Genomic DNA, 14,866 nt, shown 5'->3' with positions numbered 1-14,866 from the left:
AGATTACACACTTGTGCATAGATCGCCATCTGGTGTTGGGCCCGGATATTTGCAGTTTGTTTTTCCTCTTGGAAAGTCTTTGGAAGTCACGAGGTCGGTGACTCCTCCTTTGGATCGTATTGCGCATGGGCTTCGGCTCCATCCTCAGATTGTTTTTTTCCGCCATCGGGCTCGGATGTAATCTTCGCGCTCCGGTTCCGAACAGCTTCCAGTTCGACCATCGACATGCAATCCTCACTCTAAACCGCGGTATTGTTTCGATTGCGATCTCCCCCACTCGACACACCTTCTCATCGGCACAGACCTTCGGTTCCGGTAGTCGACGGCGGCCTTCGGGCCTCTCCAAGCTCCGGTCCTGGCTAATGGAAAGGACTCCATTTAAAAAGTGCCCTCGATGTGGGTCCAAATTTCCCCACACCGATCTCCACGAGGTATGCAATCTCTGCCTCTCCCCTGAACACGAGGCTCGAGACTTTCCGGCGTGTAAGTCCTTCCGGACCAAAAAGACTATTCGGGACCGAAGAGCCAGAAGAACTATGGCGCACTCCTCGACGGCGATTCCGGACGACCTCTTCGGAGAAGGCATCGATGCTCCAGAGCGTTACACTGACGAGGGCCTCGTCAGCGCTTGCGAAGCTGACGACTCAGATGTGGAGGACATCACCCCGGCGCAGAGGGTCGTGAGTACCGTTTCCCCCCCCCCCCCCCCCCCAACCCCTGCCGGCACCGAAAAAGGCTCCGGTCACACCTTCGCCTCCGGGCCTAGGCAAGACCAAGGACACTGCTTCCAACAACGCACCTTCAGGCCCGGTAAAGAAGCCAAGCAAGCCTTCCGCCGGCTCGGGCTCGAGCCAGCCTATCGCCGGTGCCGATAAACACGCTTTGGCACCGAAAAAGAAGCCGACCTCCCTATCGACACCGAGCCCCCCACCGAAGCACTCGGGGTCGAAACCCAGCTCTTCGGCACCGACACCACGTTCGGTGCCGACCAAAGCACACAAGGCCACCGGCACCGACACTTTGAGGCCGAAACCAATCTTGGCGACGACCAAGCATCCGGAGGTTCCCAAACCAAGTTCCAAACAACGAACCGGCACAGAAAAGCCTAAAAAGCCAACGGCCCCGACGCCGACGGACCGACCAGCCCCACCGGACTTATTTACACCGGATCCCTTGCAAAAAACACTCACCAAGGATCCAAAAACTGGACATTTGACTTTCTTCCAAAAAGAGACATTTGGAGAAGCCTGCTCCACCTCCACCTCCAACTCTACTACCTCTCCGTTCAGAATACCTTCCCCACCTCTTCCACCTTCCCCACCTCCACCCCCTCTGCCTTCTCCACCCCAACCTCATCATTCTCCCACCCCTTCTCCACACGATGATGATCACGGGGACCCATATGATGACATAGGGGATGTGCCCCAGGACCTACCCATAGGGGACCCCACCCCTACAGGATCCCCAGACCCATGGGACGACTACAATATCCCTGATATCCCCATCGTCCCACAATATGATCTTTACCCCTCCAGACCATCTCCACCAGAAGACTCATTGGGGTTCCACCATCTACTGCAAAGGGCGGCACACTATCACGGGGTAGACTTGCATACCGACCCCGTGGAGGAAGATTTCCTCCTCGACACATTCAACACCACACATAGGTCTACCTCTATATTACCTATGCTCAAAGGAGTGGTAAAGCATGCGCCAGAAGTTTTTAAGGACCCAGTTAGGGCCAGGGTCATTAACCCGCGCATCGAGAAAAAATACAAAGCTCCTCCCACAGATCCCTCCTACATCAGAGGGCCAGCGCCACTAGATTCTCTAGTGGTATCCACTGCACGCAAAAGGGCAAATTCCCAGGCGTCAAGCGAAGCACCATCACCTGACAGAGTCAAAGCTACTGGACGCATCAGGAAAGCGTACTGCGTCACAAGCAGCCAATATGTGGCGTATCGCCAATACTCAAGCGCTATTGGCCAGATATGACAGGGCACATTATGACGAGTTAGAAAGCATAATGCACCACCTCCCTGAAAAATATAAAGCTTTGGCCAACGGACTAATTCAAATGGGTAAAACTATTACTAACACCTCTATATGCTGTGCCCTAGAGGCAGCAGACACAGCTTCCAGGGCCATCAATACCATCGCCATGCTTGGCTAAGAATATCAGGGTTTAAACCGGAGGTACAAGCCTCCATCCTTAACCATCCCTTTGACCAGGAACATCTATTTGGCCCAAAAGTGGATGAGGCCCTAGAAAAAATGAAGAAGGATACGGATACAGCGAAATCCATGGGAGCCTTACAGTCACACCCTCCTAGACGCTCCTTTTGCCGCTCTTCCTTTCGAAGTACATCTATACGCTACTCCTCAGACACCGCGTCCACTTCATACAAATCCCCTACTCAGTCCACCTTCACGAGGGGTTATCAAAGAGGCGGCTATAGGGGTAACAATAATAAAGGCAGAGGCAAAACAAACGACGCCCGCTCTGCCACAACGCCTACCCAATGACTTCCCCCCACTCCCCCCAGACCATTCCACTCTGCTCGGGGGCAGACTCCAACATTTCCTTCCTGTCTGGGCTACCATCACCTCAGACAAATGGGTAACACAAATAATTCGGTCAGGCTACTGCCTAGAACTAATATCTACCCCCCCAAACATTCCACCCAGGCAGTGCCCAATGTCACAAGAACATTTAATACTCCTAAATCAGGAGGTAATCTCCCTCCTACAGAAACAGGCAATAGAACCCGTTCCTACCAACCAACAAAACATGGGAGTCTACTCCCTAAATTTCCTCATACCAAAAAGGGACGAGACTCTGCGACCCATCCTAGATCTCCGGCCCCTAAACACATACATACACTCAGACCATTTTCATATGGTGACGCTTCAGCAGGTACTTCCGCTTCTCTCACAAAACGACTTTTTGACCACCTTAGACCTAAAAGACGCTTATTTCCACATTCCAGTCCACAAAGCTCACCGTAAGTACCTCATATTTTTAGTGGACCGACAACACTTCCAATTCAAAGTGCACCCGTTCGGAGTCACAACAGCGCCAAGGGTATTCACCAAGTGCCTAGCAGTGGTGGCAGCACATTTGCCAAGACAACACATCCACATCTTCCCATACTCAGACGACTGGCTGATAAAAGCCAGGTCATACAATCAGTGTGTACAACACACGTCTACCACCATTCAGCTACTCCACCAGCTGGGCTTCACAGTAAACCACCAGAAGTCCCATCTCCAACCATCCCACATAAAACAATACCTCGGTGCCACCATAGACATCTCAAGAGCGCTAGCCTACCCCAATCCTGCCAGGATTGCAAGCATTCAAGCTCTACGCACAAAATTCATAGCACAACACTCCCTTCCAGCTCGAGTGTTTATGCAACTAATAGGGATGATGGCCTCTTGCATCTTCATAGTACCTCACGCAAGACTCCAGTTGCGTCCTCTCCAAGAGTGCTTAGCGTGCCAATGGAACCAGGCCCAGGGTCAATTAACAGATCTGGGGCCAGATGTATCAAAGGGTTTTGTCCATTCTGTGTCTATGGGAAAATGTGTTCGTACATAAGGCCCCTGGTGTTGGTAGACGGTCGCACCCATCGCTCTCTGCAGTGGTGGAACACCACAAACCTTTCCAAAGGTCGACCATTCCTGGACCCGGTTCCTCAAATAGTACTGACAACGGACACATCGCTTTCCGGCTGGGGAGCTCATCTACTACATCTCACCACACAGTGCAAGTGGACACCTCAACAAAACTTACTCCATATCAACCATCTGGAGTTACTAGCAAACTTCTTAGCCCTAAAATCTTTTCAAACTCAAATTTCAGGCAAGGCAGTCCTGATCCGCACAGACAACATGACAGCCTTGTATTATGTTCAAAAACAAGGCGGCACACACTCTCCACAGCTCTCTCAACTAGCACAGAGCATATGGAGATGGGCAATACCCCAGAAAATCTTTCTCCTAGCTCAGCATGTCCCAGGAGTCCAAAACACAGTGGCAGATCTGCTCAGCAGACAGACACAAAAGATCCACGAGTTGGAGCTTCACCCGCAAGTTCTTCACCCGTACTTTCAAATGTGGGGGCATCCACAGATAGACCTCTTCGCCACCCACAAAAATGCCAAATGCCCAAGCTTCGCCGCCAGATACCCACACCCATTGTCCAAAGGAAATGCGATATGGATGAACTGGTCAGGCAGATTTGCGTACGCTTTTCCGCCTCTCCCACTCATTTCACTAGTGGTGCGCAAACTACAACAACACTCCCTCACACTAATCCTAGTAGCTCCAACGTGGGCCAGACAACCGTGGTATACCACACTGCTGGAACTATCTGTAGTACCGCACCAAAAACTACACCTCTCTCCACACCTCTTAACCCAGAACCATGGAGAGATCAAACACCCGGACCCAGCGCAGCTCAACCTTGCGATCTGGCTCCTGAAATCCTAGAATTCGGATACCTAAATCTTCCCCCTGACTGTATGAACGTCATCAGAGAAGCTAGAAGACCTACCACTAGAGCGTGCTACGCCGCTAAGTGGAAACGTTTTGTTGTTTATTGCCATAACAACACCATCAATCCACTGGACGTGTCCATTCAACACATCTAGGCTACGTACTCCACCTACAAAGGTGCAATCTAGCCTACACTTCATTCGACTACACCTCGCAGCTATTGCAGCTTACCTACAAAACAGGCAACATCTATCACTCTTTAGAGTGCCTGCCAGCCATCAAAGCCTTCATGGAAGGCCTTAAAATAATAATTCCTCCCAGAGTGCCACCCTCACCTGTGTGGAACTTAAATATCGTTCTCACAAGGCTAATGGGGCCTCCCTTCGAACCTCTGCACAAATGCGAACTACAATTCCTAACATGGAAAACCGTTTTTCTTGTAGCCATCACTTCCCTTAGAAGGGTCAGTGAGATACCAGCACTAACCATTCAAGAACCTTTTCTCCAAATGCACCACAACAAGGTTGTTCTCCGTACCAACCCAAAATTCCTCCCTAAAGTAATTTCTCCCTTTCACCTAAACCAAACAATAGAACTACCAGTATTTTTCTCGCAACCACAGACCGTTGCAGAAAGGGCTCTTCACACACTGGATGTCAAACGAGCCTTACTCTACTACATTCAAAGAACACAACCTTTCCGTAAGACCAAACAACTGTTTGTTTCTTTCTCTCCACCACACAAAGGCAACCCCATTTCAAAATCAGGGATAGCTAGGTGGATTGTAAAATGCATTCAAATCTGCTACCATAAAGCAAAGCGAACGCTATCCATTCCCCCGAAAGCCCATTCTACACGAAAAATAGGGGCTTCCATGGCATTCTTAGGGAACATCCCATTAGATGATATCTGCAAAGCAGCTACATGGTCAACACCGCACACTTTCACCAAACACTATTGTGTAGATGTGCAAACTAAGCAACAAGCTAGTGTGGGCCAGGCTGTTCTCAAAACATTGTTTCAAACCACTGCAACAGATACGGGTGGTCGCCGCTAACGGTGGGTACTGCTATATAATCTATGCACAAGTGTGTAATCTGCAGCTCATATGCCTCGAACGGAATATGCTACTTACCAGTATGCATCTGTTCTTGGCATGTAGAGCTGCAGATCTACAAACGCCCACCCGCCTCCCCGGCTACCTGTATCTGTCCCAGTTTATCTTATTTAGATAGCACACACATGGGCATCTTCACTGTTATTACTACGCTCCATCTTTCCCTGCTGGCGAAAAACAATCTGAGGATGGAGCCGAAGTCCATGCACAATACGATCCAAAGGAGGAGTCACCGACCTCGTGACTTCCAAAGACTTTCCAAGAGGAAAAACAAACTGCAAACATCCGGGCCCAACAACAGATGGCGATCTATGCACAAGTGTGTAGATCTGCAGCTCTACATGCCAAGAAAAGCTGCATACTGGTAAGTAGCATATTCCTTCTCTCCTTAGGAATACATTGACTGTTTTCCCTTGAAAACAGTTCTATGTGTGGAGTTGATTTGTATGAAAACCTGAAAAACTACAACTGTACAAAACTGATTTTACTTACCTTTTCTCCAGGAAATGTCCCAGTGTGATTTCTGGGCACATCACACTGAGTAGAAAAGGTAACTTAAAAAGTAATCTGGAAAGTAATTTCAACATTTTAACTTACCAGTATTTCAATCAATTGCATTTGAACCTGCATTCAATTGTAAAACTCTGCATAAGAGTTGGCAAATAATTTATTTCACTCACCTGTGCCAGACTTGGCTTGGTTTGAAAAATAAAATAACGTAATATTTTTATACAAACAAAATTGGTCTGAGTTCAGTCTTTGAGTGTGTGACATCATTTGCTAATTAAGTGTGTACAACAAATGCTTAACACTACCCTCTGATCAAGCCTTACTGCTCGCCCACACTACCAAAAATAGAGAGTAATGTGCTATCTACTTTTACCTCTGCCTACCTTTTGGGGTTCCACTGGACTCTGTGCACACTATACCTCATTTTGGTATAGCATATACAGAGTCAGCTTCCTACAGTAGTTTGGTACCAAACACTCCTGGGTTCAGAGAAGCCATCATGGTGCTGGGAAACTCGAGTTGCTTAGTTTCCAGCCATGTACTCTATGCCTTCCCTGGCACTTACAATATCTAAGAATAGACTTTAGATATTGTAGGGGCATATTTGCCTATGCACATGTGCCCATACCTTTGATATAGTGCACCCTGCCTTAGGCCTGTAAGGCCTGCTAGAGGGGGAACTTACCTATATCTTAGGCAGTGCTAGTTGGCATGGCACACAGACAGTGTGCCATGTTGACTTGGTTGTTTGTCTGTACCAGGTCATGCATGTTTCACTGTCAGTCTGCATGGCCTAGCTGAGGGGTTCCTTGTAGACCCTCTTCAGTCCCAATGCCCTAGGTACCATTTATTAGGGACTTACAGGGGATCTAAAGTGCCAAATGTGGAACAGTTTAAGGGAAAGAACACTGGTACTGGGAACCTGGACAGCAGGGACACAGTACTCTACAGTCAAAGTTGCAACAAAAAAACAGGCAAAAAGTGTGTGTTTGTGTTTGTTGAGGGTGTATTGCAAAAGAACCCCATTTTCTCACAAAATGGAATTGATACTAATAGGCATTGCACCCGTTCTGGCTTATTATTGTAAAGAGGTATCCTTCCAGTAATGAACAAAAAAACAATGATAAGCTTTATCAATATGTAGTCCTTCAAAGTATCATTTAGAATGAAATTAGCAAGTGCGCTTTAAGCAGGAGTGAATATAACCAGTTATTACAAATTATTTAATTCAGTCATTTAAAACAAACTTACAGCATTGCTTTTTGCATTACACCCTTTCCTGTGGGTTGCTACCATGTTTTTCCTATAAATTGCTCCATACAAGAACTTCACAGCTAGTTGCATGATGTCTATTCACTTGGATTGTCCCACTTCCTCTTTTAAGTAGGCCTCCAAGAGCATATTACATCTTGTTGTTGAGTTCCCAGCAACATTGGTTGCTCCGTTGCCACTCCTGTGTGTATTCTAGAGCTTATACTCTAGTCAGTGGATAGGGGGTCTTTCATACCCAAAGTGTGTATGAACCCTTAAAATGGTGGGTATCTGCATGTTGTATGATTGCTTCTGTTCTCACAACTTTAGTAAACACTAGTGGGTATGCCGCCTCATGCTTGAGACGACATGTAATGATCGTTCTCTATCACACACTTACAACACAAAAACACATCCCAAGTAGAACTCCATGCCCTTGCTGACAGTCTACCCTTCCAAACACGTTTTCTGAATCTTAATTGTTGTATCCCTCAAACCATATCACTTCATCTTCACCTCCAGACGCAGCGTCAAAACATAAGACAATAACTCTGGTCTTTGTGGAGAACATCAAAACTTGTTCTATTGAGACTACATGGCATACATACATACGCTTCCATTCATAGTACACCCATGGAGTGGCATGCTACCCATCTGTAAATACGCGGTAATGTCTTATCAGGGTATGAAACATTATAAAAATGAAGTTACAATACAATATACAAAAAATGGTGGCAAGGCCTGATAAAAAGTCTAAAACCATCTTCTTTTCCATGGACCTACCTAGCTTGCACTCTGCTTTTTCTGCTTTATTTAAGAGTGTATTGCAAGGAAATATAAAACAAATGATGCTGCTTAATAAAAAAAAGCTTTTCAATTTTGAAAATCTTAAATGAAAGTTGGCTTTGTTTAATCCGCTGAAAGTTGCCAACCTGATTCCCAAAGTGAAGGTGCCTTCCCAGCGCTTAATTTGAGCCGATGGTTTCCGGTGCTTGGCTCTGGCACTGTATTGTCAATACCGACACTTGTGAAAGCTGCCACATTGCAGGGCTGTTTGTGTAATTCAAAGATGAGCAGAACAATACTTGTTTATTAGTACAATATGAATTAAAAAACAAGCAATACCTGATGCCCAAGTCATTCTTATAGCTCTGGAGGCCTCGGACAGTTTGAATTCTAACACTTATAGCAGTGTAATGGTTTGTAGTTCGGTAGGTACTGTCATTGGCAGTGGCAACAGGTGGTGCAAGCAGTAGTGGCCTCCTGACCTGGGCCCTGGCACTTATTTTCTTACAAATTAAGCACAGTGCCTTGGCTAATCTGTTACCAGATTGACTTGGAGTCAGTAATGGATCAGGTGTTTGCAACTGGAATTAAGGTTGCAAACATTTATTATATATGGTACAGATTCCCTATTTGAAAGGAACACCCAAAACACATTCCTTCAAAATACCGAATCTTTAATCATTTTTAAACACATTACCTGATTCAGAAAAAGTTTTCCAAATCAGAAAATGGTCTTACCTTCTCACAATGTGATTAGTTCATTCGTTGGTGTTGTGTGTTTCGTGTGGAGTGAATAAGACGTTTGGGTGCCAAGTGAAAGTGTAATCCCAAGTAGCTGGAGCATCGTTTTATATAATGTAGGTGTTGTATTCTCTTCTCCATCACTCCTGTGTGTCTTAGTACTGCTCGTTCCTCGTCCACTTCAGGCAATTGTAACCACGTTGTTACATCTGGTCTAAGTTCTCTGTTGAACAGGGATGTATCCATAGTACTCACTTCATTTTATCAGATCAGAACCTTAAGCTTTCACTTTGATAGTAGTTTTTCAACTATTATAAAACTGATTCACTGAGGCTTCATAGAATCTCTTCTTTTTCCTTCTGCAGTGTGCCTGAAGCCCGTACACCCATATCATCAGTCAAAGGGTCCAAGAACTCTTCAGGTTTGTGTTTGACATGATCTGCTTCCTTTTTGGCAAAAAAGTAGCCCATTGTGATTCTCTACAGGTGCACCTGTTCTTCAAACGCCTTTGCCTTATCTTTTTTATTTTTTGAATGGCTTAATTTTATTTTGTCGCAGTTGGAAAAAATGCAGGGAGCAACCAGGAGAGCATGCTGTATTTTGTGAGGTAGGTGCTTTAGTTAACACTTCTCATCCTTATTTCACAGAAGTGTCTTCAGAACCAGGAGAGGATGAAGATCCAACAGAAGGGAACTTTGAAGGTCACCAAGCTGCAGTAAATGCTATCCAGATTTTTGGGGGTCTTCTGTACACCTGCTCAGCAGACAAAACTGTTCATGCCTACAATCTGGTGGTAAGTAGACATTATATGAATTTCATGGAACCAGCTAAATGAGTTACAGGCAAATTGCTTTTCCTTTCTTTATGAAATTTATTTGCGTAATTTGTTTAGTAGAGCCGTGCCTACTAACTGTAAACCAATAGTGTTTCAAATGCATAGCGAGAGAAAGGAAAGCCACATCCAAACACTCTTCTAATGTGTAATCTTTCCATTAGCTGTTATGTGACCTTGCACCCTCCCTGTGATTACCCATCATATTGTCATCCCATAAACTTAGAGATGTAAGCATAGTTTTGGGACACCTAGTAAGGGTTTTATGAGAAAAAGGTAACCAAAATAAATTACTATTACTAGCAAAGGTCTCTATCCAAATGCTTAACAGCAGGAAAGGAGTACATGTGGCATATTCTTTTACAGTATCAACAATCCCCCAGAATTTCAAAGCTGTCTTAGCAACAGCAATTACTTTCAGTTTTTGTAATTTGCTTATGGTGTAACCTATACTGTATTGGATTACAAATGATTAGTGTCATGCATTGTACATTTTCTTCCCTGTTTCAGAGCAGGAAACGTGTGGCCATCTTTGAAGGACACACCTCCAAAGTTAACTGCCTTCTACTAACTTTGACATCTGGCAAGAACTCCGTGCTATACTCTGGCTCCAGTGACCACACAATCCGCTGCTACAATATCACGGTACTGTATTCAAGGATCATTAATTGCAAAGTCAAGAGCTGTATCACGTGTGTTATATGTGAATGAATAAATAAATATGACTTTTTAATGGTGATCACATGGGTATCAATGATATTCATTACCATAAATTTGGAACATGGATACCTAGATTAAAAGCATTAAATACAGGTGCATTGATTGAAACTGAATTCTTTACTTTGCATCCCATTATGTAAAAAATATGTTACCCTTATTTATGCTAGACGAGTGTGACTTCATTTCAGAATGTTTCATCTTTAGCATTACTTGAGTCCACTTTAATTTCCACTTATTCGTTTTCATAATGGCTATTTTTGACAATATTTTAACTATGCTTTACTTCACTACTTTTAAGTGGCTCTGTCAAATCCTTAAGTGCAGTTATGGCACAGGTGAAATGAATAGAAACGAGAATAGCTAATGCCTAGTGTCCATTGAAATACAAACTTCAGAAAGAAGACACACCACTATTTTAGTATTAAATCAATTTTATTGGCAGAGCACGAAGCAAGGTAAACCAGGACATTGGCGCCTAAAACCCAGCTGGCCGGGTAAAAGCTGATCAGATCATGGCAACAAAACAATGAATGAAAGTATACCGACTGGTAGTTAACACAGCATGTCGCCTACAACCCAAAGAGGGCCAGCCGCGAGGTAAAAAGTGTGGAGGGAGGCGACAACCGTATCCCCGGCATATGGGCGTCCATATGGTCCAGCGTGCAGCCAGGCGTGAAAGCAGTGGTAGCTAGTAGCTGGCAGCCTGTGGCAGGTCGTAACTTCATAGTGGTGCTGCTTTTCACAAGAGGTAAGGAAAACGCAAAAACCTCAACTCCCCTTCCCACACCCTCCCCGGTGAGCAGGAAACAAAGGCACACCACTATTTTAAACAATGGTGAGTGCCTCTTTTCAGTTTTAACTAATCCCACTAAAAAGGTTCCCCATGCCATTTGAAAGGTATGCCTATGTGCCTGTAAACCTCTCTTGAAACATCTAGTAAGCTTTCAAAATCCCTACGGGTTACCTTTAAGATTGTTTTGCCCTTGCGCAGCCGTTAACATTGCAGGAATCCCACGTTGCAAATATGCGTCTTTTAAGTGATATTAATTGTTCCAATAGGCGTTACGCTCTTTGTGATCCCCAGCATATTGGCACTCGTTTTCTTTAGAGACCCAGTGTCTGGTGACACCACAGGTGTTGGTTTGATTATTGTAGAAGAAAATTGTGTTACCTGTGGTGCTAAAAAGGGCGGGAGCATGTTGAAAGTGTTTTTTAAGTAATGGTTTACTCTGGTGGCAAGTATTGAACAGCCCCAGACAATCCCACCTCTCTAAACCTTTGTCTGATATGCTCTATTGGAAGGATAGTGGTGAAGGTTTGTTAATCTTAGCTTCATTAGGTATAACCCAGCATTGCACATACAGATCACTCCACTATTTCAGCTATGGTACATTTATTTAAATGTGAATAGTGACTTTCCTTGCAGCATTGCTGATAGAAGGTAGAGCTGTGTATTTTCTATACTTAATTATTGTACATGGGCTTCCCATAACAAGTCTCAGGTCCCATTTTCTGAAAACCTAGGCAATATTTACCAGTAAGATAGTAGTATATATAGTTGTTTCAAAGATTCTTTGGATGGGTGTGGTGCTCTAGTAATAAACCTTCAGTAGGAGGCAGAGCTAATTGGATCATTGGATGGACATGCAGCTTGCACCTTCAGTCTCATTCTCAGACACCTAGGTCTGAGTTCATCTAGAAAAGGAGTGTGATCCACACTGGATCAGAAGTTACCATCTGGCTATAGCAATAAAAGTAGAGGGTATGTGGCAGTTTTAATGGCTGTTTAACTTTAGGGTCTCTTCTTACAGTACATAAATATCATTAGCCAATATCTCATGATGAAAGATTACACAAGGCAGTCAACTAGTAGAAAGTTGTAAAAAACACAAGAACAGAATGTATGAGGGGGGCTGGCAGTCCCAGACCTCAAAACATATTATTGGGCGGCCCATCTCATAAATGTAAATGGGTGGGTCTTCTTCCCAACAGATGAATCGGCCTACAAGGTGGACAGGATGGTTTTGGGTGAGCGCAAATACTTGGGGGAGTTGTACCACAGGGGTAGGCATTCCAGTCATTTGCCACCACACACTGAAATGGTCATAGATATCTGGCATGCAGTGACTAGACTGACGGGGTGAGAGTTGAGGCTCATGGAACAAACCCCACTGTGGAGGGTAATTTCATGAAGGAGGTACTTAGACTGCAGGACTTTCGAAAGTAGAGCCTCCTAGGTATTGACGTGCTAGGGGACGTCTGGAAAGGGGGCAAACGGTGACATTTGATAGTTTGAGGGAGGGCTTTCAAATGGGAGTTGGTGAATTTCTTCGGTACAGACAGTTGAGGTCGGCACTTCACTTCCAGCTGCCAGAAGGTAGTGTGATTCCAGAATATTCACCTCTAGAGGACAGGCTTCTTTTGGATTCTGTGATTCAGAAGGCGGTGTCATTGACATACAAAAAACTGGTGAACAATACCCCAGACTGTCTGGGTCCCCTGCGGGAGGCTTGAGAATCGGACGTTGGCTTGTTGGAAGATGATGATTGGTTGGAACCCTCCAGTGTCTCTGGGATATTGCTATCAGGGCGTGCTTTTGACTTGTTAAGCTGCGCATCCTCCATGGGTCATATGCTTCGAGACTAGTGCTGGCCCGTATTAAGGGTAGTGGCTCCGAGTTGTGTGCCAGAGGGTGTGGCGAGAGGGGATCATATTCTGTGGTCCTGCCTTAGGATTCAGCAGGATTGGAAGGGCATATGCCTTGTGATGGGGGCCGTAGTGGGGGCACCGGTCCCGCTTTAATCTCGGTGGCATATTCTTGGTGTCACGGGAAAAATCACGTGGCCGAAGTGGGCTAAGTTATGGTTGGCCCTGGCAGGAGGAAGGGGTGTGGAAGGGGGGGGAGTTGCAAAAAGGAATATTGCACGTGCATGCGGGCGGTGGAATCTCCGACTGTGGCAGCTTTTTTCCGTGATTTGGACTGGTGCTTTGGGGCAGAGCAGGTGGTGTACAAAAGCCGCGGATGTCCCCGTAAATGCGAAAAGATATGGGGGCCCTGGACTGTGTACAGGGGCCTGTGATGGGTCTCACGAGGGGTTGTTAACGGGTTCCCTGGGAGGGTTTAGAGACATACTCCAGTGGGTTGCGGGCGGTTTTGCCTTCAATAAAAGTGTATTCTGTGATTTATAAATCGTGGCATGACCAGGTTTGGCCAATGCTTTGTATGTATATCCTTGCACTGCTTGTATCTAAAGCTTGTTTTGATTTAATAAAAAGAATTAAAAAAAAAAACAGAACAACAGAAAACCTGATTATACAACTCTCATCAGATGTCAAAAAGAACGTAAAAGTGGGAGTCATTTTATGAGGGCAAACTGCTTTCCCCTAACTTTAGATTACAAATCAATGAATCCCAACCCATCAAAGGACAGTACCTCCATCTGAGATTGTTTTCTTATGCCATCCTACTTGGACATTTGAAAATGCAGCTCTGGCCCAAATGTGTGCCTTTCCCTTTTTCCTCTGTGCCAGTTACTTTCCTTTCGGTCGATGTGACGAGAACAATACTGCTGTGCCACTGACAGTTTCTCAGTGTGACGCCTTGAACTTCTGACCCAACAATCACCGATCATTCACCTTCAATGCATCGTACCTTCCAGCTCCATCCCTCAACTAATCTAGAGTATTCTCAGCTGGTCTTAGGCGAATGCACCTGGAGTGAGAGAATGGAGCTTACTCCCTTTCTAGTTCTGCCCAAGGTGTAACATTAAATACCCCTGCAGCAACCAGCATAGTGTTTGCAACCTGTGCCTCTTGCCAACCAACAAAGAGACCTCCTATGGTGCCTGCTCTGGCTTTTATTTCAATAAAACCCTTCGGTATTGAAGAAAACTGAGGTGGGCTCACCGCAAGATGCAACTACAGGATGCAGCAGCATCCTTCCTTCAAAACGCCCAACCTACACGTGGATGTTGACAACTACCACACCGAGGAAGAATAGGCCGGGCCCTCAGGCATTCCAGCAGCCATGCAAGCCTAGAGTCTATCTTCTCTGAGGCCTCTGTGGCAGAACCAGAAGAGCTGCCAGATCTCGCCTGGGCCTGAAGACCAGATAGACTCTCCATGCCTCTTCAGCGGCCTAGTCGCCAACGGTCAGTCTCAACTCACAAAACACCCTTTAAAAGAGCTAAAGTACTGCTCCCTCAGGAGTAGAGCTTCAAGCCCTGAGAATAGCTTCAAATGGTAAAAAAACTTCAGGTTTGGCTTCTCCAACCAGAACTCCCTGGACTTGAGGTTCATCAAAGTCCCATTCAAGGGGTACATGGTTGTAAACGTATTTAAAAAATATATGAAAAGATATACATTTCCCTACCTATTACCACTTTAGTGGTATTAGGTAGGGCCAT

At 45.4% G+C, this 14,866-nt stretch overlaps 1 protein-coding gene across 3 annotated transcripts in view; it reads left to right on the top strand.

Annotated features, from left to right (window-relative positions):
- The window catches only part of ZNF106 (zinc finger protein 106), a 387,174-nt gene that overhangs the window by 233,057 nt on the left and 139,251 nt on the right, over positions 1-14,866 (top strand). For all 3 annotated transcript variants that reach the window (XM_085627097.1, XM_085627096.1, XM_085627098.1), the window contains exons 13-15: positions 9,274-9,329; positions 9,556-9,701; positions 10,251-10,385. In XM_085627097.1, the coding sequence (XP_085483223.1) occupies positions 9,274-9,329; positions 9,556-9,701; positions 10,251-10,385 (337 nt within the window). The remainder of the gene's footprint in view (positions 1-9,273; positions 9,330-9,555; positions 9,702-10,250; positions 10,386-14,866) is intronic.

The sequence above is a fragment of the Triturus cristatus genome, chromosome 9 (genome assembly GCF_964204655.1).
Source record: "Triturus cristatus chromosome 9, aTriCri1.1, whole genome shotgun sequence".
Lineage (NCBI taxonomy): Eukaryota > Metazoa > Chordata > Amphibia > Caudata > Salamandridae > Triturus > Triturus cristatus.
The sequence above is the reverse complement of the archived record's forward strand: the minus strand, read 5'-3'. Positions and strand labels throughout refer to the sequence as shown.